Source organism: Thrips palmi, unplaced genomic scaffold (assembly GCF_012932325.1).
Source record: "Thrips palmi isolate BJ-2018 unplaced genomic scaffold, TpBJ-2018v1 HiC_scaffold_3, whole genome shotgun sequence".
Taxonomy (NCBI): Eukaryota; Metazoa; Arthropoda; class Insecta; order Thysanoptera; family Thripidae; genus Thrips; species Thrips palmi.
Genome location: NW_023144630.1, coordinates 3,529,234 through 3,551,135, shown reverse-complemented (window position 1 = coordinate 3,551,135; position 21,902 = coordinate 3,529,234). Strand labels below are relative to the sequence as shown.

Sequence of the window (21,902 nt, the reverse complement as noted above, 5' to 3'; positions counted from 1 at the left end):
TCCCTTCCTATCGCCCACGCAGTTTCCGATTTAGCGCCTCAACTCACCCTTGCCCCTGGCGCGCCCGCAGGCGTCGCGGCGCCTCGGGCTGCACGTGCGCGGCGTGGGCCGCGTGCTCGGTCCTGGCCGCGTTCAGTCTCACGCCGTGGTCCTGCAGCGCCTCGTAGTACGCCGCCGAGCTGGACGCCTTGCCCACGGCGGCGTGCTTGTGGCGACGCAGGTACCGGTGCGCCTCTTGGTTGGAGGCGTGCACCTGCAACACGCCGGCCGTGAGGCTCTGTCTCTCTCGCATGGGTCGCCCCTCAGGGGTGGGAGAGGGACAGAGCGACGAAACGACTTTCCGGAATCGTTCGGCAGGGTAAAGACTGTGAAGGCGAGCGTGTTGCCTATGCCCGACTCGGCGGGGGCTCCCGGTGGAGGTGGAGCGCGCCCAGCGTCCCACAGGCAGACGGGCAGCCAGGGGGGAAGCGAAGTACTTTACCTTCTGGGAGAAGGCCGCCAGCTCCGCGTTGGTCCTGGACTCCGGGGTGGCCATCTGCGAGTGACAGTCGAAAGTTAGCGCTCTGGCCAAGCGTGGCGGTCCAAATCCCGGACACGTTTCGAGCTCCAGAGTCGCTAAATGGGACTCAAACCAAAGGTGTGACCCCACCAACGGATTCCTCGCTCGGAGAGCAATCCATTGGTGGGGTCACTGGCTCGATTCGAGTTTCTCGCACAAAACTCGTCCGGGGTGGTGTCCATCCACCAGTGGTAACGTACCGGCACCGCCACCAGGGGCAAGACCATGGGCGCCCCCACGGGGCCCGCCCTGTCCCGCTGCCGCGCCTCCAGCTCCAGGTTGTGCCGCCAGCGACGGCGAACCGTGTAGCCGCGGAAGTCTGCAAGCACGCAACGCACAGGCACGTCAGACGGCCGTTCCGAGTGTGAATCGCTCAAGCTGCACCACTTTGGCGGCACTCACGGCTCTGGATGAGCACGGCGGCCTGGTTGGGGTCCAGCGGCTGGTTCTCCTTGTTGTCGTTGCCGCGTCGCCGCAGCCGGGCCTTGAGCCACGCGGCGGCGGAGGCCTGCTTGCCTGCGGGGCGGATTCAAACCATGACGACATTCATCGAAAATGACAGTAGTAGAAACACCCCGTACTCACTCTTCTTGGGCGGGTTGGCGCTGGCGGGCTGCCGCTGCCGGTGCTGCCGCCGGTGCATGGCGGCCTGCTGGGCCTGCTGGGCCTGCTGGGCGAGCTGGTGCGCCTCGTGGGAGCGCCGGCGTTCGATCCAGCCTCGGACGTAGCGCTGCAGCGTGAGCGCGGACTGGCGCAGGGCGTCGCGCTGCGCGAGGGCGCGTCGGTAGCGCAGGCGGGCCAGCCAGCCGCGCACCACGGCCTGCACCAGCACCACCTGCCGGACCTGCGGCACGAGCGGCGCCAGCGTCAGCACAGTGGACTTGCCAGAAGACCGGTGGTTCGGAACGCGTTTTGAGCTCCAGAGTCGCTAAACAGGACCCGAACGGTACGTGTGACCCCATCAATGGATTCCTCGTTCGGAGAGCAATCCATTGGTGGGGTCACACGTTCCGTTCAAGGACCATTTGACGACTCTGGAGCTGAAAACGCGTCAAGAATTTAAGCCACCTCCACGTGGCTCCAGCCCACTGTGGCCTCTACAAAGGAGAGCTAGTCCGAGCCTACAGCGCACCGCCTCCACCCACCTGCTCCTCGTACAGCTTGGCCAGGTACTCGACGTGGTAGTACTTGAGGAACACCTTGGTCTTGCCCAGCGCCCAGCCGTCCAGATGCAGGCGCACTAGCAGCAGTCTGCAGGACTCCCTCGTGGTAGGAACGTTGTCCTTGAAGCCGAAGCCAAGGAAGTAGTACCTGCGGCAGAACATTTCGTCATTACATTTGTTTTCGCAAATTATTGCCTCCAGTAGGTGACAAAAATCGTCCATGCACGCCTGCTTCGAAATACATCATCTTTCACGAAATTTCTCCCGCCGGGCACGCACGGGGGAAATCCTCCAAGACGCTTTCATCAGCCACCATTCCAAAATGGCTTTCTCGCGCCAGATAACGCCAACCAATGAAATGGTGGTACGGCCGTGGCGCGACGGGTCCAACCCGCCCACGAGGTACAAAGGTTGCTCCGCGGGGCTAAATGGGAACACTACCTGTCGCGCCGCCGCGCTATTCTGGCCTTGTCAACGAGAGCTTAGGCACTTTAACGACAGGTGTGCGTGTGTGCGTGTGAGAGAGAGACTGTGCGGAGCTCCCAAGGACCATCAAATTGGCACCCATACGGGGACATCGTCAAACGACAGCTCAAAGCTCGCAGGACATGTGACCCCACCAATGGATTGCTCTCTGAACGAGGAATTCATTGATGGGGTCACACGCTCAGTTCGAGGACCATTCAGCGACTCCAGAGCTCAAAAACGCGTCGAGAGTTTGGGCCGCATCCACCGGCCCACTGCGTACCTCTTGAGGAACTCGGCGAAGGGCAGGCGGTGCGAGAAGCCGTGCTGGCGGATGCGGATGGTCTCCAGGACGCCGGTGTAGCGCAGCTGGCGCAGCACCTTCTCCGCGTCGAACACGGCGCCGCGCTGCTGGTGCTGCTGCGGACGCTCCTCGCTCGGCTTGATGCAGCGCACGAACTGCGGCGTGCCCGACACCATCTTCTGCAGCAGGTCCATCAGGCTGAACCGGAAGTACGTGGACACCGTCTGCTGGGCGCGCGACTGGGACGCCAGACCCACGCTGCTGAACCGCTCCTGCAGAGAAGGGACCGTCAGTGGGGCGAGAATACTAGGGCGTTGAGGGAGGCCTTTGACCGCACTTGAATCGGACGCAGTGGCCACCCAAAGTCAGCAAAAACGGCTGCTTTGGGAGATTCAGTCACTTTTTGACCATTTTGCGAGACCACTGCTCCCAAACTATCAGCGGTCAAAGCCTTCCCGAGTCGGGGCATGAAAGAGTAGGGTCTTAAGAATACTAGGGCGTTGAGGGAGGCCTTTGACCGCACTTAAATCGGACGCAGTGGCCACCCAAAGTCAGCAGAAACGGCTACTTTGGGAGATTCAGTCACTTTTTGACCATTTTGCGGGACCACTGCTCCCAAACTATCAGCGGTCAAAGCCTTCCCGAGTCGGGGCATGAAAGAGTGGGGTCTTAAGAATACTAGGGCGTTGAGGGAGGCCTTTGACCGCACTTAAATCGGACGCAGTGGCCGCCCAAAGTCAGCAAAAACGGCTGCTTTGGGAGATTCAGTCACTTTTTGACCATTTTGCGGGACCACTGCTCCCAAACTATCAGCGGTCAAAGCCTTCCCGAGTCGGGGCATGAAAGAGTGGGGTCTTAAGAATACTAGGGCGTTGAGGGAGGCCTTTGACCGCACTTAAATCGGACGCAGTGGCCGCCCAAAGTCAGCAAAAACGGCTACTTTGGGAGATTCAGTCACTTTTTGACCATTTTGCGGGACCACTGCTCCCAAACTATCAGCGGTCAAAGCCTTCCCGAGTCGGGGCTTGAAAGAGTGGGGTCTTAAGAATACTAGGGCGTTGAGGGAGGCCTTTGACCGCACTTAAATCGGACGCAGTGGCCGCCCAAAGTCAGCAAAAACGGCTACTTTGGGAGATTCAGTCACTTTTTGACCATTTTGCGAGACCACTGCTCCCAAACTATCAGCGGTCAAAGCCTTCCCGAGTCGGGGCATGAAAGAGTGGGGTCTTAAGAATACTAGGGCGTTGAGGGAGGCCTTTGACCGCACTTAAATCGGACGCAGTGGCCACCCAAAGTCAGCAGAAACGGCTACTTTGGGAACAGCCAGCCACCTCAAACCGATTCACTAAAGCGAAGGAGGCCGCGTAGGCTCTCACCAATAATCCGATAAAAACAAAACAGCCGCATATTGAGTGGCTTTTCATAGAAAGAGAATAGCGACTCTCAAGAGCGTGCAATCGCGAGCCGGGTCCAAGCAGGTGCGCGGCGGCAAAACTCCAAGGAGGTAAACAACATCTGGTGGACGTACAGGCGGCGTGGACGGCTCGGGACTGGGGGTGGCCGCGGCGTACAGGTTCCCCGTCCTGGTGATGGGGCACTGGAACAGGAACCTCACGGCCGGGATGGAGGAGCGCCGCACGACCTGGACAAACCGAAAAAGTCGTGGGGTACACTGAGCTAAACGTTCAGCAAGACGTCAAGGGCATGCACGCTGTCGACTCCGCAGCGTGTCCCGTTTCCAGAGCGGCCCCCTTGCCTCACCTGGATGACCTCTGGCGGCAGGAAGTTGCGGTTCTTCTCCAGGAAGCCGTCGGCCTGGTACGCCACGCGGCCCGCGTAGTGGCACACCGCGAAGCACAGCGCGTTGCCCTTCGGACGCACGTAGAAGCGGCTCTTCATGTTGCAGTGGAACTTGTCTGCGGACCCACCAACGCCGTCAGGCAAACTCTCAAACATTAGTACAATAAAGTAAGGAAAATTTGACAGCCTTACCGACTAGTGTCCGGTCGCTGGCCCTGGGGAAGCGTGACTCCTCGTCCAGCAGGGCGAGCAGGCCCAGGGGACGCGACAGCAGCATGTCCAGGACGGGCCGGTTGTCGGAGAACTCCACCAGGTCCACGGGCACGCCCTCCGCCATGTACTCCTGCTGCTCCCAGGTGAAGATGTGCTGGTTGAAGTAGTACTGGATCTGCTCGTTGGCGATGTTGATGCACAGCTGCTCGAACGAGTTGCGCGGGAAGTTCTCGAAGCCGAAGATGTCCAGCAGGCCGATGGACAGGGGCTCCTCGCTGTGGACATCATGACCATCATCGTGCTGCTCGCAACGCCACTGTGGGCAACGGGCCCACGCCAAGATACGCACCCTGGTTTGGTGAAGGCGAGCAGCGTGTTGATCTGGTTGACCATCCAGTCGAACAGGCGGCCGTACAGCCCCTTGGCCAGGGCGTGCCGCGCCGCGCTCGCCTCCTGCCTGCTGTTGCAGCGCGTGATGGTCTCCCCGCGCGTCACCACGCTGGTGGAGGTCAACGCCGTCACCAGCTCGGCCGCGTCGACCCCCAGCAACTGGGACACTGCAACGACGCCATTTTGAGAGTGAGCCAGCCTCAGACCGCAGGCGAGCGTTGGGCTGCCTACCCAGCGGGCGCTCGCCGCCCGTCGCACAGTGGGCCAGACGCGTTTTGAGCTCCAGAGTCGCTAAATGGGACTCGAACCGAACGTGTGACCCCACCAATGGATTGCTCTCAGAACGAGGAATCCATTGGTGGGGTCACACGTTCGGTTCGCGTCCCATTTAGCGACTCTGGAGCTGAAAACGCGTCTTGGGCGCCGGCGCCATTGTGTCGGATGGGCGGCCTGCCCGACGGCGCTGCGCTGACTCGCGCTGTGCTCACCTCGGTGCAAGGGAGCCACGTCGAGCAGCCGGGTCCCCGGATCACCCGCGCCGTTGTTAGCGGGGAGCTGGTCGGCGAACTCGAGGTCGCCGATGTGGAGGATGGCGGCCAGCACCCGGTACACCGAGTCCACCTCGTCGGCGCGGAAGCCCAGCAGCCCGAAGGCGGCCTTGAGCTGGTAGAAGCGCTCCACGTTCGCCTGCAGCGGTAAGCACATGAGCGGACCGCACTTGGGGGAGACTGTACGCGCCACAGTGGGCCACTGTGCTCGGGACGACGCGTACCTGCTTGGTGGTGGGGTCCGTCCTCTCGCCGGCCAGGAAGGCGTGGTGCACGCGGAGGTCGGCGTCCAGGTGGAACTCGTGGAGGCGGCCCTCTCGCTCCAGCCCGTCGTACAGGTAGTAGAACACGTGGAAGTTGCGCTCGCCCCTGAAGGGAAACACTCGGGTTCAAACACTCGCTCGAGTCTCGAGTCCAAAGCGTGATTGGGAAGGGAACCTACTCGGCCTGCTGCACGACCCGCGACTGCTCCAGGAGGTACACGGAGATGCGCGCGCCCGTCACGCGGCCGCTGCGCGTCATGGCCACGTCCAGGTACTTCCCGAAGCGCGACGAGTTGGAGTTGATGCCGGTCTGCGCGTTGCCGAACGCCTCCATCACGGGGTTCACCTGCAGGATCCGCTTCTCCAGGTTGCGGTTCGGCGCCTGCACCGGGAACACGTTACAGTGGCGCTGCACAGTGGGCCCGAATACCGGACGCGTTTTGAGCTCCAGAGTCGCTAAATGGGACTCGAACTGAGCGTGTGACCCCACCAATGGATTGCTCTCCGAACGAGGAATCCAAAGGTGGGATCACACGTTCGGTTCGAGTCCCATTCAGCGACTCTGGAGCTCAAAACGCGACAAGCAGGACGCTTACTCACCTTGCCGAGGAACACCAGCTGCTTGAGGAGCAGGTTGGCGGAGACGGTCTTGCCCGCGCCGCTCTCCCCCGAGATGACGATGGCCTGGTTGTGCAGCTGGTGCACCAGCGCCTGGTAGGCGGCGTCCGCCACCGCGAAGATGTGCGGCTGGTTGTCGGAGCGCGCGCGGCCCCGGTACCGCGCCTGCTCGTGCTCCGAGTACAGCCCCAGGCTGGTGAAGGGGTTCACGGCCAGCAGGATGTCGCCGATGTACGTGTAGATCTGGCCCTGCTCGAAGCGCCGCTGCAGCTGCTCCACGATGCTGGCCTGCAGGACGAGAGCGTGAGCGTCGTCCGAGGCCAAAACTCTAGACGCGTTTTAAGCTCCAGAGTCGCTGAATGGGACTCGAACCGAACGTGTGACCCCAGCAATGGACTGCTCTCCGAGCGAGGAATCCATTGGTGGGGTCACAGGCTCTGTTCGAGTCCCAGTTAGCGACTCGTACCTCCGTCAGGTTGTCCAGGGCGGCCAGGTCGTCGCGGAACATGGGCTGCGGCTTGGACTTCCTGTCCTGCTTGAGCTGGCCGTGCTTGGTGGTCACCTGCGGCGCCCTCTGGCGGGCCCGCGCACGCGACCGCGGGCTGCGACCCTCGCCGTTCATCTCCCTCCGCAGCTCCAGCCGCACCTGCGTCAAGTCAAAGAAGGCCGTCATCGTGGTGGTCTCGGACACCGCCAAGGAGGCCTTCATCGCGGTGGTCTCGGACTCACCCGCTGCGCCTGCACGGCGGCGCGCTGCAGCAGCGGGTGCCGCAGCAGGTGGCGGCTGAAGGGCCGCTGCTCCATGTCCTTGACGAGGCACTGCCGCACGAAGTCCACGAGCTCGGCGCTGTGCTGCTCGGGCTGCGCGAGCTGCGGCGGTGGGTTGCGGGGGATCTGGAAGAGGGCGCGCATGGGGTGCAGGTCGCTGAGCGGCGGCTCGCCCTCGGCCAGCTCGATGGCCGTGATGCCCACGGACCACACGTCGCAGCGGCAGTCGTACGACGAGTCCAGCTGCTGCTCGCAGGCGATCACCTCCGGCGCCATCCAGTACGGCGTGCCCACCGACGTGTTGCGGCGGCCCAGCGTGGCCTGCAGGTGCGACGACACGCCGAAGTCCACCACCTTGACCTGCGCGTCGTCCGTCAGCAGGATGTTGTGGCCCTTGACGTCGCGGTGCATGCAGTGGTTGGCGTGCAGGTACACCAGCGCCTGCAACCTCAAGCCGGGTCAGTACACTCGAAGCGGACAGCACCAGCGCCGCGCTGACAAAATCGTGGAGTCTTAGCCGACGGCGCCGGTCTTCTGGCAAATCCACTGTAGCCGAAACCTCACCTCGACGGTCTCGTGGAGGATGTAGGCGATCTGGTCGTCGGAGAGCCGGGCGCCGCGCTGCTTGAGTCCCTGCACGAGGTCAGTGACGGAGCCGCCGGTGCAGAGCTGCGGACAGAGAGCAAGGCACTCTCACCCAGTTGCCGGCCACGCGTTCCAACGGCCAATCATTGGCCCCAGCAGCCCAAGCAGCCCCAGCGGGGCAGCTTTCCTGCACCCACAGTGCGAGTGCGAGAGAGACGCCTGCGGGATTAGCCCGCCACGCCACTGGCAGCCACTGGCAGCAGGAGCCACCCCACTGGTTCAAAACTGCTCCGGCGATCCGCTCTAGAGATAGGGGCCCCAGCCGCGCCTCGCCGTTGACAGGCCCGAGGCAAACCGGGCGCCTTTCCCGCTTTTCCGGGGCGCACTCGCCGCATGCGTCATCGACTACTTTGCAATTCGAGATATCGATCCTCGAAATCGAGCACGAAGTAAACCGCAATGATTTTTGACCCGTCACCAAAAGAAAGAAAGAAAGTTCTAAGTTTTGAAAAAATGGTCTACGCAAGAAAACAGCCGAGAGCTAGGCCTATTTTGTTTGATTGTTTCGTAACGGCGTTCGCCGCGCGCTCCTATGAGAAACCGCGGGGTCAGAGGTGTCAGGAAGAAAGCGCGGGAATTTGAAATGGCGCGCCTTCTCATTTGGCGCCAAAACCACACACTCGCCGCGCCGCCTGGCGCAGCCGCTCTCTCACGCCGCCAGCGTCGCTCCGTCTGTCTCTCTCGCACCTACACGGGGCGCCCAATGAGTGCGAGAGAGACAGCGCGACGGGCTGCCGCACGTAATCGATATTACTTTCATGGCGCGCCGGCCAAATATCGCCTCGCTTCCTGGCGGGCACGGCCGGGCACGACCACTGTCTCTCTCGCACTCATGGGGCGTGCCTTGTGGGTGCGAGGGAGACAGAGCGACGAGTCGACGTGCGGCAGTCTGGCCACTGCTGCCACCCTTGCGCGAATTGCCCACCGCCGCGCCAAACGGCCCAACGGCCTTGGCGGTTGGCAGCACTGGCCGGACAGACCAGCCTGGACAGCCCCGCCAGTGGCGGAGAAAGGGGAGGAAGTTCGAGCGCTCTTTTCGCGCGTTCCATCTCCATAGAGGCCCAACTAGTTCTTCGGGCGCAGAGAGGCAGCGCGCGAAACGAGTGGAGCACTGTAAGGGGAGACCCGCGGCGACAGTGGAAAGGGAAATAATAAAGTGAGCCTCAAACCGTAAGGTGACTTTCGTGAGGCCGACTCTTACACGAGGAAAATCCATCGAGTCAAGAAAAAAAATTTTCACCCTTCGCCCCACTTTTGCTTTCAAAAAATATTATTGTTTGCCACATTTGAGTAGAAAAGCGGAGGGTTCAGGTAAAAACTAAGTTTCGTAACCTTCCACAGGGGGCAGCGCGCGCTGGCCGAGGTGCACACTCTGAATCCAATTAGTGGAATGCCCACAAACATTCCTCCAGCCATTAAATTGCCTTTCCGAGCCCGTATCTCTGCACCGGCCCAAGGACGCGTCCGCGCGCGGGCCCCCCCGGGGCCGCGAGGGGAAAGAGTTTGCACAGACGCGGAAACATGGTGCATTCTTTGCAAGTGTGGTTCTCCTTAAACTGACACTAGGCACCATAATTAAAAGTGTGTCCAAATAGCAAACGAAGCTAATCCTAGCAGTGCACGAAAGAAACCATCTGGCCGAATTTAAACTAAAATGCCTAAAATTTTCTGATTATTTTAAATCAAAACAACGCAAAACTACGATGCATTGAGGTCCTTAGCATCAAGCTATTAAGTTTTTTGCGTGATGCTTGCATGAAACTTGAAACGTAACTAAACCACCAGGACGCCCCAAAAACATTTTAAAAAATGGGCCAACTGTCCAGACCACAAATAAATTCCGTTTCAAACAAAACTAAAAATTGGTTCTTTCTTTCTCGGCGGCCGGCTTACTCTGAGCCAATAAACGAGTCTTTCTGCTTTCTTCGCTTTTGCACAAAAAGCGCTTCCTGCTGCTTATCGGTCGGCTATCGCGCTGTTCTCGCGTGAATATGCTCGGGCGGGCAGGCCGCGCCAGCCACGCGTCACGGCCCGCCTCGCCTAGCCCCGCTCTGTCTCTCTCGCACCGCTTCGGGACGCCCCGCGAGTGCGAGGGAGACAGCGCGATGCACGCACTGTTCGAAATGAGCCTGCAGCCAAAGCCGCGAAGCCGGCCTGGGGAAATTGGAAGAAAAACGGACTCTGCCTTATTTGCTCTCACTGACTGGTCCGGGCCCGTCCCGGCCGGCCTGGTCGAAGTCACGTCTGATGAATGAGGTTTAGGTTGGCGGCGGTTAGGTAAGGTTGGGATCCAGCCTTTGGGTGAGATGATCGGTTCGGGCCAGAAGACCGGTGGAGGCGGTCAAAATCCCGGACGCGCGTTTTGAGCTCCAGAGTCGCTAAGTGGGACTCGAAGTGGACGTGTGACCCCACCAATGGATTGCTCTCCGAACGAGGAATGGATTGGTGGCGCTAAACCTCACCTCCATGACGAACCACAGCTGGTCCTCCTCGCGGCAGGCGGCCCGCAGCAGGTACAGGCCGCGGAACGTCGGCAGGTTCGGGTGCCCGCTGAGCTCGCGCAGCACCCTGTACTCCTCCTCGATCTCCTCCAGGTTGTCCGCCACATTCTCCAGGATCTTGACCGCCACCCGTTCGCCTGGAAACCAACAACAATTAATAGAAATTGCCATTTTGTCAAAATTTTTAAATATTTCAAATGTTTGTCAAAATTTTGAAATATTTCAAAATTTAGATAAAATTTTTAAATATTTCAAAATTTAGATAAAATTTTCAAATATTTCAAAATTTTAAAAATTGTTTTAAATTTCAAATTTTGTTAGGATTTTTAAAAATTTCAACTGTTTCTAACCAGTGAGGTTGTCCTTGGCGCTGTAGACGTCGCCGTAAGTCCCCTCGCCGATGAGTTCCTTGAGGGCGAAGCGCTCCACGGGGGACGGCAGTGACTCGAAGTGGACCCGCTGGGACATCCCGCGGTACGTCATGTCTGCCAACAACCAAACAGCAGTCAAACTCCCGCCAAAACAGAAACGGTAACGCCAGCAGGACTGGGGGCGGCCCGGTACCTCTACTGAAAACGCCTCTATTTAGAAATAGATGGAATTCAATTGACCTTGTGATTTTCTTCTAAACCTTTTCGAGTAGTTCTACTTCTAAAAGATTGTCTCCTACGACGTAGAGGTAAAGGTTCTATATTGTGCAAGGGTGTCAGATACCTCTACAGCACGTTAGTAAATTACGTCTAATTAACGTAGATGTAATTGCTTCAATTCAGGTCTATAGTTTCTCAGACTCAGAGACCTCTAAAAATTACACTGTGCTTTTACCTCTACGGGATAAACCTCTACTTATTCCCTATGCATATTACCTCTAAGAAATACACCTCTATCGTCCTGAGAGCAGGGTACAGTACACCGATGAATGGTCGTCCCGGTGCCGGCGGCCAGCGCTGGTGGTTGATGGCATGGGAGGGCAGGGAAAACTATTTCGACAGCTGGGGGGGGGGGGCAGGCAAGACTTTTTCGGTGAGTAGGAGGGCAGAGAAAACTATTTTGGCCGCAGAGAAAGCAGGGAAAACCATTCCAGCAGCTGAGAGGGCAGGGAAAACTTTTTCGATCGGTGGGAGGGCAGAGAAAACTATTCCAGCAGCTGAGAGGGCAGGAAAAACAATTCCGCCAGGTAAGAGGCCAGGGAAAACTATTCCGGCAGCTGAAAGGGCAGGGAAAACTAATCTGGCAGCACGGAGGGCAGGGAAAACTACTCCAGCCGCTGGGAGGGCACGGAAAACTATTTCTATAGCTAGAAGTGCAGGGAAAACTATTCCGGCAGCTGGGAGGGCAGGGAAAACTTTTTCGATAAGTAGGAGGGCAGGGAAAACTATTCCGGTAGCTGGGAGGCCAAGGAAAACTAGTCTGGCAGCAAGGAGGGCAGGGAAAACTATTCCAGCAGCTGTAAGGGCAGGGAAAACTACTTCAGCAGTTTGGGGGCCAGGGAAAACTATTCCGGCAGGTGTAAGGGCAGGGAAAACTTTTTTCTGTAGGTGGAAGGGCAGGGAAAACTATTCCGGCAGCTTGGGGGCCAGGGAAAACTATTCCAGCAGGTGTAAGGGCAGGGAAAACTTTTTCGGTAGGTGGAAGGGCAGGGAAAACTATTCCGGCAGCTTGGGGGCCAGGGAAAACTATTCCAGCAGCTGGGAGGGCAGGGAAAACTTTTTCGATAAGTAGGAGGGCAGGGAAAACTATTCCGGTAGCTGGGAGGACAGGGAAAACTAGTCTAACAGCAAGGAGGGCAGGGAAAACTATTCCAGCAGCTGTAAGGGCAGGGAAAACTACTTCAGCAGCTGTAAGGGCAGGGAAAACTACTTCAGCAGTTTGGGGGCCAGGGAAAACCTTTTTCTGTAGGTGGAAGGGCAGGGAAAACTATTCCGGCAGCTTGGGGGCCAGGGAAAACTATTCCAGCAGGTGTAAGGGCAGGGAAAACTTTTTCGGAAGGTGGAAGGGCAGTGAAAACTATTCCGGCAGCTTGGGGGCCAGGGAAAACTATTCCAGCAGCTGGGAGGGCAGGGAAAACATTTTCGATAAGTAGGAGGGCAGGGAAAACTATTCCGGTAGCTGGGAGGCCAGGGAAAACTAGTCTGGCAGCAAGGAGGGCAGGGAAAACTATTCCAGCAGCTGTAAGGGCAGGGAAAACTACTTCAGCAGTTTGGGGGCCAGGGAAAACTATTCTGGCAGGTGTAAGGGCAGGGAAAACTTTTTTCTGTAGGTGGAAGGGCAGGGAAAACTATTCCGGCAGCTTGGGGGCCAGGGAAAACTATTCCAGCAGGTGTAAGGGCAGGGAAAACTTTTTCGGTAGGTGGAAGGGCAGGGAAAACTATTCCGGCAGCTTGGGGGCCAGGGAAAACTATTCCAGCAGCTGGGAGGGCAGGGAAAACTTTTTCGATAAGTAGGAGGGCAGGGAAAACTATTCCGGTAGCTGGGAGGACAGGGAAAACTAGTCTGGCAGCAAGGAGGGCAGGGAAAACTATTCCAGCAGCTGTAAGGGCAGGGAAAACTACTTTAGCAGCTGTAAGGGCAGGGAAAACTACTTCAGCAGTTTGGGGGCCAGGGAAAACTTTTTTCTGTAGGTGGAAGGGCAGGGAAAACTATTCCGGCAGCTTGGGGGCCAGGGAAAACTATTCCAGCAGGTGTAAGGGCAGGGAAAACTTTTTCGGTAGGTGGAAGGGCAGGGAAAACTATTCCGGCAGCTTGGGGGCCAGGGAAAACTATTCCAGCAGCTGGGAGGGCAGGGAAAACTTTTTCGATAAGTAGGAGGGCAGGGAAAACTATTCCGGTAGCTGGGAGGCCAGGGAAAACTAGTCTGGCAGCAAGGAGGGCAGGGAAAACTATTCCAGCAGCTGTAAGGGCAGGGAAAACTACTTCAGCAGTTTGGGGGCCAGGGAAAACTATTCCGGCAGGTGTAAGGGCAGGGAAAACTTTTTTCCGTAGGTGGAAGGGCAGGGAAAACTATTCCGGCAGCTTGGGGGCCAGGGAAAACTATTCAAGCAGCTGGGAGGGCAGGGAAAACTTTTTCGATAAGTAGGAGGGCAGGGAAAACTATTCCGGCAGCTGGGAGGGCAGGGAAAACTAGTCTGGCAGCTTGGGGGCCAGGGAAAACTATTCTAGCAGGTGTAAGGGCAGGGAAAACTTTTTCGGTAGGTGGAAGGGCAGGGAAAACTATTCCGGCAGCTTGGGGGCCAGGGAAAACTATTCCAGCAGCTGGGAGAGCAGGGAAAACTTTTTCGATAAGTAGGAGGGCAGGGAAAACTATTCCGGCAGCTTGGGGGCCAGGGAAAACTATTCCAGCAGCTGGGATGCAGGGAAAACTTTTTCGATAAGTAGGAGGGCAGGGAAAACTATTCCGGTAGCTGGGAGGCCAGGGAAAACTAGTCTGGCAGCAAGGAGGGCAGGGAAAACTATTCCAGCAGCTGTAAGGGCAGGGAAAACTACTTCAGCAGTTTGGGGGCCAGGGAAAACTATTCCGGCAGGTGTAAGGGCAGGGAAAACTTTTTTCTGTAGGTGGAAGGGCAGGGAAAACTATTCCGGCAGCTTGGGGGCCAGGGAAAACTATCCTAGCAGGTGTAAGGGCAGGGAAAACTTTTTCGGTAGGTGGAAGGGCAGGGAAAACTATTCCGGCAGCTTGGGGGCCAGGGAAAACTATTCCAGCAGCTGGGAGGGCACACTCTACAAAAAATGTCCTGTCAACGCCGTTAATTTATTACCAATGTTTGCTGTTATGCAATTCACGGCGTTTGCTGTGAACTAGTTCACGGCGTTCACTGTGATCTCGGTTACAGCATGGTTACAGTGTTCACTGTGATCTGGCCACAGTAAACGCCGTGAATTGGAGCCTGATTTGCAGTACTTCTGTGCTTAGCGGCGTCAAACTCACAGTGTTTACTGGGGACCAGATCTCAGTGAACACCGCGAACAAGATCACAGTGAATCCCGTGAGCAGATCACAGTAAACGCTGTGAATTGACCTACAGTGAAAACTGGTAATAAATTAACGGCATTTACAGGACATTTTTGGTAGAGTGCAGGGAAAACTTTTTCGATAAGTAGGAGGGCAGGGAAAACTATTCCGGCAGCTGGGAGGGCAGGGAAAACTAGTCTGGCAGCAAGAAGGGCAGGGAAAACTATTCCAGCAGCTGAAAGGCCGTTCCGTTCAATCCGGGATTGCATAACTTTGCTTTCGGTGGCTGGGAGGGCTGGGAAAACTATTTCAGCAGCTAGGAGGCCACGGAAAACTATTCCAGTAGGTGGGAGGCCAGGGAAAACTAGTCGTTACAGAAATCCTCTTCAAACCCATGTAAACCATGATGCACCGGCAGCAGCGCTCCCGGGGCTCGGATCGGATATGCCACCACCGGACGGTTCAGAGAGGCACCTAGGGCGACTGCATACCAAATTTGGTGAAGATCGGGTAGCTTAAAGGTGAAATGCGTGCGGTTCCGTAGACGTCAACAGCTGAAAGGTAAAATACGTGCGAATCCGTAGACGTTTATTGCCTAAAGGTAAAATGCGTCTCAAATATGTAGACGTGAATTGCCCAGAGGTACACTAGACGTAAAATACAAGAATTACATCTACGCTTATTAGAGGTAACTTTCTAAAAAGCTTTAGAGGTTTCTCGCGCCCTGGTACACGACGCGACCTTTACCTCTACATGGTAGAAGTAAACTCCGTAGAGGTAAAAACGCGTAGAAAAAGTTAGAGGCAAACAACCTAGACGCAATATATGAAATGTCTCTTTCGTAGAGGTCTATTTCTTAGAGGTACCGGGATCGTCCCGCAGGACTATTTGGGCGACTGTACGTTTTGAAACGACCCCTGCAAAAACGGTTCAAGGCTTCCCATAGACAGCCAACAGTAAAGATAGATGATTTCGAGGTCACGGGAAAACCAGGAACCGTCGTGCCAGTGAAAGACATAGGCGCAGAGTTAAAGGGTTACTACGGGGACAAAATGAATGTCGCGAGCAGGGTCGTGAGAGGGTGGGGGAGTTTGGGGTGTGCGGTTAGCCGGGGTCAAGGAGGTGTGAGAGGGGGAAGAACACACACGCGAGGGGGAGAGTAGGGAGGGGGCAGCGGCCTGGGTCGCCTCGCCATTTTGATCCGGTTAACATATTGGATTCGCTACGCAAAGGCCAGTGGCACAGCCTGGGCACAGCGCCTGCTGGTGTCACGAGATGTCACGGGGAAGCCGAGCGGACGTGTCATCGTTCGGCGCTGAGGGCGTTAGCCAGGCCGCCATGCCTTAGCCGGGCGGCCACGGCTGGTAGCCAAGGCTGTTAGCCAAGCCCGTCGGCTAATGCACGCTGTTTTCGAACGGACTCGCCCTAACTCTCTCATACTCACATCAAGCCCTGCAACCCAAAATAAAGGTAAACCCCCAAAAAAGGTAAACCCAAAAAAAGGTAAACCCCCCAAAAAAGGTAAACAAAAAAATCATGAAATAAACGTTTTTAAATTAGTGTTTGGAACTGGCTCTGCTAAATTAATCTCTGTTCTAGATGACACGGGCGATGACGCGTCAGGGCAGACGGCAAGCCAGCCCAGGTGCCCAGAGGCCAGGCCAGGCCAGCCGGTCCCAGACAGGTGCAGTCCAACCGGCGCCCGGCCCGGCAAGCAGATCCCAGCACCGCACCGGTTTGGGCGAAAACGGAACCTCACGGCGACCCGCGGGCTGACTCCGTCTCTCTCCCACCTATAAGGGACGCGCCAGGAGTGCGAGAGAGACAGAGCGACGACAACGGCTCTGCTGGGGCAGGCTGCAGCCGGACTGTCTTGGCGTTTACACGTCCAGCGGCGGGGCGGGACGGGAACCGCGGAACGGGACCTGAGCCTGCGCACGCTGCGCACGCTGCGCACGGCCCCCTCGGTTGCCTACGTTGCCCACACGCTGCCCGTCCGCGGACCTGTAGTTGCATCATGAGCTGCAGAGCCTGGGCGCAGGTTGCTTTACTTTTCAATCTTTCTCGCCTCGACTTTGCATGGTACTGCCTGGGTGACATGCTGTGCTACACATCCCGGACTCCTCCAGGCCTCGTCGCCCTGTCTCTCTCGCACTCGTGGGGCGTCCCGTGTGGGTGCGAGAGAGACAGGCCGACATCATTTGTTCCGCCGGTGCAGGCGGCGGCGTCGCCACTTTCATATTCGTCTTTGTCTTCTTCTTCTCCTTCTTCGCACGACACAACACGGGAGTAAACGCCAGCAAAACTCTTGCTCGGTTTCATCTCGGTTCTTCAATTCAAATCGAAACTTCGACCCCCGCAGCTCCTGTGAGACTTCAACTACAAGATCTTAGGTGCTGCAGTGTGCTAAGTGCACCTCTGCCTGAGTTGCACTAGTAAGGACGCTCAAGCCAGAGATCAATAAAGTACATTTCAGGCCTTGCAGTGTAGGCCATCTTAAAAATTGTTCAAAGACTATTCAACCTCTAAAAACACAGATGCGGTGAAATTTCCGCCTCGACTACGACTCTCCCCGTTTTCTACTCGACGACGCGGGGATCCTGGAACGTCCTGGAGCTCGGTGCGATAAACCCGGATAAACCCAGATAAACCCGGACAAACCAGGTCGAGGCAGCCCAAGCTCAAGGCTCCTTGTCCGATACCATCTAGGCACACCTGCGAGGAACGCGACCCGGAGCAGCGTCGCGCGTGCCGTGTGCGCTTTCCAGCCCGACATCCAGGAGACACAGATTCTCGGAGGGTTCACAACCCCTCACAATGTCGGAAAGGGCAATTTTGTCACCTTATTTTCCAACGGCGTTGAAATTCCCGTGTCTCTAGACAAAATATATGCAATTTTTTTTAAAATTTTTAAAAAATTTTAATTTTTTTTTTAATTTTTTTCTCCATTTTTTAACACCGTTGTCCGTTTGTTTGGCTCAAAGGTTACGGCGCTTGCGCGGCGTTTTGGGGCGTCGCGCCCAGTGTGCCCCCCCCCCCCTCTCTCTCTGTCGGCGTGCTCCCGGGCCATGACGAGTACATCACCTTCCTTGTCTGTCGCTTTGTGTCGAGCCACACTTTCCCAGGCCGGCGTCGGGGATCGGGGCCCTCGACGGGGCCGCGGTGTGTGAAATGCCGAGCAAATAAGAATGGCGCGAATTTCGTGGGGAAAGGGCTGCGACCTCGTTAAAAGCAATAACAAAAATTTTGTGGGTTTTGACCTGAAATTTGGAGACGGTTTTCTTCGCTGCGTTCACTGCAAGTAAGTTACAAAATAATTTTTAAAAAAGCAGGTAGAAAGGTGGCGCGTCTTTTAATGTGTAGATCGCATCAATAAATTCAAAAATTTTGAAAATTTTTCGGCATTTGGATGCCTGGTGAAATTTTTCGTGAATATAGGGTAAAGTTTGGAAAGTCTGCGACACTTTAAAAAAGAAAAAAGAGTTTTTGTTGATTTGAGTGATTGCGCCATTACCCAATTACGGTTCATGCCCATTACTCAATTACTCATTACTCAATCATTTTTACTCGGCGATTTGCGTCGTGGCAGGCCCGGGCAGGCCCGAGGCGGGTCGGTCAGCCCCGCGGGCAGCGTTCCGCTTTCCTGCTTCATTTGCGCGGGAAAGAAAGAAAGAAGGAAGGGACAGCCTGCGGTCCGAAAGTCCGCGACACTTTTAAAAAGTAACGACAACAACAGAAAAAAATAGAAAAAAAATATGAGTCGTCAAAATTTTCTTGAAATTTTTTTAATAACACAATTGTGTGTCCTGTTAGATAGTCAACGACGTTGTTGAACTTTGACACTTAAATAGGAGTAAAATAGGGAGAGGGATAGTAAAACAAAAAATTTTGGAAAAGAATTTAAATTCCCGGGTGGAAGGATCTGCAGTTTAAACTTCATTGGAAAAGTGTAGATTTTTTGTAATGTTTAACTTAATTTTTAAATACTTTTTTTCATACTTTAAATTACTGTAATGTATTGTATAATTGCAGGTAAAGTGTAGTTCAACTACAGTTGAAGTGTAGTAAACTATAATTAAACTGCAAAAAAAGTACCAGTTATTTCGGACAACTATAGTTTTTGACCCAGGTTGCCCTAGTCTTCAGATCAGTTTACTATAGTTCAAAGTACAGTTATACTGTAGTTTAGTTACACAGCCAGAGTCAGTTCAAAGGAGAAGACAATCTGCAGTTTGAAATTTTGGTTCAAAATTCAAAATTTTTAATTTTTGAACCCTGATTTGAAGGGACTCTTCCTCCCTCTGTCCCCTTAGGTGATTGACTTTGTGTTAATTGTGTTTGGTGATTGGATGTTGCCGGGAGTTGAACCTCGGACCCATGACTTGTGAAGCAGAGGCCTTGACCACTGCTCCACTGAGCTTCCTTGTGGATAGGGGCTTGGCTACTCGACCACATGGAAAGGCCGGCTTTCCTCAGGAACTAGAGTTCAACTGCTAGAAAACTACAGTTTTACTGTAAGCCACTCTGTACTTTGAGTGAAATCCACTTGTCCAAAATGTAATTTATAATGAATTTGCCTCAGAAACCAAGACACCATGGAGTGATTTAATTCAGAGACCCTTCAAGGTCTTAATTTTCAACGACTGGAGTCGTTACCTTTTCAACTTCTGAGACGCACTGCATTATAATGCTTTCTAGTTTTATTTGTGTTTGACATTTTATTATCCAGTCATAATGAATTTGATGCCTAGACCTTGTTTGGCGACAAGCTGGCTAAATTTTGTGGCTTGTTGATTTCCTCGATACTTTGTCACATGCTACCTGACTAATATGGAACATTATAAAATAAGCAAACAGATAACCAGATAGTATTTTAAGAATTGGTTACATCCAGCCATATAGGTTTTCATACGGAAGTTAAGTCGTGTCTTAAAAAAGTCTCCAACGTCAAGTATTTCAACGTAAACGTTTAAAAGAAATAACTGAAACTTCTAAGAGATATTTCCTTTTCGATCCTTATATTATTTTAATCACTCAATGTAATTGTTTTTGTTTCTTCATATCAAGTTGCAGTGCTTGACATCTTAAACTATGCCTTGAGCGAAAAATTACTGCAAATTGTAGTAAACATTCAACTAGTTTGTCATTGTGTAAAAAAGTATGAGCAGAAACTTTATTTTCTTTGTAGATCCTGCTGCAGATATAATTGTAGGCGGATCTTCAGTAGTGGACTATTTAAGTAGATTAGTATAAAGAAACTTTTAACTTCACTTTTTAACTACAGATAGTACTTAATACCTGGTCAACAAATAGCAGTTCAGCTAGAAAGCAGTTTACATACACAGCAAACTACAGATCCATGAGCAAACTGAAACTGGACTTATTCTGCACTTTGTTCTTACCAAAAACTGCAGTTCAGGAACTGTAGTTTTGGCACTACAGTTTAAACTGCAGTTTCACTATAGATCCTTCCACCCGGGTTAGCTCAGCGGGGCCGAAGCGTCACAGTGATGCGGTTTCGGACGTATCGCCCTGATGGCCACTGTTCTGGTGCCGCGCTGAGCCGGGCCGTGGTGAGCCGGACCGTGGTGAGCCGGACCGAGCCGGGCGCTGGGCTGCGCTGGGCCGGAACGCCGCAGGAAGGGGGAACGGTGACCCGGACAAAACGGTCTGTCACGCCGACTAGCGCCACAGCACGGATGCTGCGCCACGCTGCGCCATGCTGCGCGCTCCCGAAAAAGTTGAACTGCAGCGACCTGTGTTGCAGTGTGCTGGTGCCGCACGCCGTGGAGTGTCGTCGGCATCCCGGTGGACGACGGGGCCTCCGGAAGGACAAGTCCGCGATAGTTTTCATACGATTGTGCAACCGGGCCCTACACCGACAAATGCATAATGTGAGTGAGGCGTGGGAGCGGCGATACTCTAGTTTTGCTGCGGAAGGGAAGACAAGGGTCCAGGCGCCGGCAGGAGGCGCCAGAGGCCTGGAAGTGAACTGTTGCGCCGTGCTGCACTCAATGAGGCATCGGGGCGAAGGAACCGCGCCAAGCGGCCAAGCGGCCAGGGCGGATACAGTGGGTGAGGATTCGGTTCCGGGCTTGGCCGCACCGGGGCACAGTGAGCCAGACGACCGGTGGAGGCGGCCGAAACTCTAGACGCGTTTTGAGCTCCAGAGTCGCTTAAACAGGACTCGAATCGAACGTGTGACCCCGCCAATGGATTGCTCTCGGAAAGAGGAATCCATTGGTGGGGTCACGTGCGGTTCGAGTCCCATTAAGCGACTCTGAAGCTCAAAACGCGTCTAGAGTTTTGGCCGGTCTTCTGGCCCACTGTGCGCGGACTCCGGGGCAGCGGACCGACCAAAACGCGAATTATGGGCCCGTTGGAGCAGGGAAACCGGGCACCGGCCAGCAGCGGTCTGATTCCGCTCATCGCCCTCTGTCTCACTCGCACTCGCACCGCGTCCCGGGGCCCGTAGGGGTGCGAGAGAGACAGAGGACGTTCGGAAACGGCCCGGCCATCGGGCCAACGACGTAACTTTCGAGAGGGCCGTTGCAGTGTGTTGCAAGGCGGTGCAAACCCGGGTGGAAGGATCTTTAGTTAAACTGTAGTTTCAACTACAGTACCAAAACTGCAGTTCCCGAACTAAAGTTAGTTTTAAAAAGAAACTGAAGACTAAATACAATTCCACTTTGCAGTTGAAATTGTAGTTTTCTGTCAGTTCACAATGTTGTTTTAGTGTTGATTTGAAGTTCAGTTGGAGGTTCAGTTTAAGTTTCAGTTACAATTTACTTAATATCCATTTCTGGAAGTAAAGCGACTGCTGAAAATAAATATTCAAAAACTGTCTCTCATCTAGTATGTTTCCGTACTTAGTATGTATTTTAAACATATTCTCTTATCGACATACTAACGTTAATAGTTATGTCTCAAAACTAGTACGTTTCCATACTTCTTATGCAAACTTCTAGTTGTATCAAGTAAAAGTTACATACCACTAGGGGAACTCAAAATTACAGTGGCTGCTTCATTGCTTTTAAAGCAGTGAGGGTTTTCGTTGAATTTTTTGTCTCTCCCTTTAAAAAAAATATCAGGTTAAAAACAAACGTTTAAGGTTTATAGCAATACATTGGCTTTACTTTAAATGGTATATTGTTCGTGTTTAAAAATTTATAATTTCCCCCTTTTTTTAAATTGTTAAGAGACAAAGTAATTAATTAAAGTTTACTAAACTACTTGTCCAAAGGTCCAAAATATTTTCCTTAATTTTTTATATAAGTTTTTAAAAATTAAAAATTTAAAAAATGCAAGTTTTCTAAAACTAAACTTTAATAGGATTACCTAAAATTGCGAGTTTAAAAATGTAGAAAAATTCTTATTTTTTTTTTTTAATTAAATTAAAAAAAGAATTTGTTAAGTCCTTATATACCCTTTTAAAATAAAAAATATTAATTTATATTAAATAAATTTCGTTAGTAATTAAAAACATATTACTCCGAAAAATACACTTAGTGCATATCCCCAGGTGGCGCTAGTGTCGCATCATTTACGTCTTCGAGTTAAAGTGTTCTTGCAGCCGATCAGAGGGAAAATTTTTGGATCAAACTCTGTGCAGGGCAAATATTTGAGATGCTATGACTCTACCACAAAAGGATTGACCTCGATAGGTGGAATATTAGGGAAATAACTTTGAGTACAACTTTCCTCTCGGTACGGCTA

The 21,902-nt window shown here is 53.9% G+C and overlaps 1 protein-coding gene across 1 annotated transcript in view; it reads right to left on the bottom strand.

Moving 5' to 3' along the window:
* The window catches only part of LOC117648411 (myosin-IIIb-like), a 35,184-nt gene that overhangs the window by 1,275 nt on the left and 12,007 nt on the right, over positions 1-21,902 (bottom strand). The window contains exons 2-21 of the mRNA XM_034390917.1: positions 10,588-10,722; positions 10,199-10,374; positions 7,656-7,760; positions 7,053-7,532; positions 6,790-6,969; positions 6,306-6,611; positions 5,885-6,087; positions 5,667-5,811; positions 5,383-5,581; positions 4,854-5,061; positions 4,484-4,779; positions 4,253-4,407; positions 4,020-4,133; positions 2,471-2,763; positions 1,705-1,870; positions 1,145-1,403; positions 962-1,075; positions 760-878; positions 482-535; positions 48-253 (exon numbers count right to left, since the gene is read on the bottom strand). Of these exons, the coding sequence (XP_034246808.1) occupies positions 48-253; positions 482-535; positions 760-878; positions 962-1,075; positions 1,145-1,403; positions 1,705-1,870; positions 2,471-2,763; positions 4,020-4,133; positions 4,253-4,407; positions 4,484-4,779; positions 4,854-5,061; positions 5,383-5,581; positions 5,667-5,811; positions 5,885-6,087; positions 6,306-6,611; positions 6,790-6,969; positions 7,053-7,532; positions 7,656-7,760; positions 10,199-10,374; positions 10,588-10,720 (3,911 nt within the window). The 5' untranslated portion in view covers positions 10,721-10,722. The remainder of the gene's footprint in view (positions 1-47; positions 254-481; positions 536-759; positions 879-961; positions 1,076-1,144; positions 1,404-1,704; positions 1,871-2,470; positions 2,764-4,019; positions 4,134-4,252; positions 4,408-4,483; positions 4,780-4,853; positions 5,062-5,382; positions 5,582-5,666; positions 5,812-5,884; positions 6,088-6,305; positions 6,612-6,789; positions 6,970-7,052; positions 7,533-7,655; positions 7,761-10,198; positions 10,375-10,587; positions 10,723-21,902) is intronic.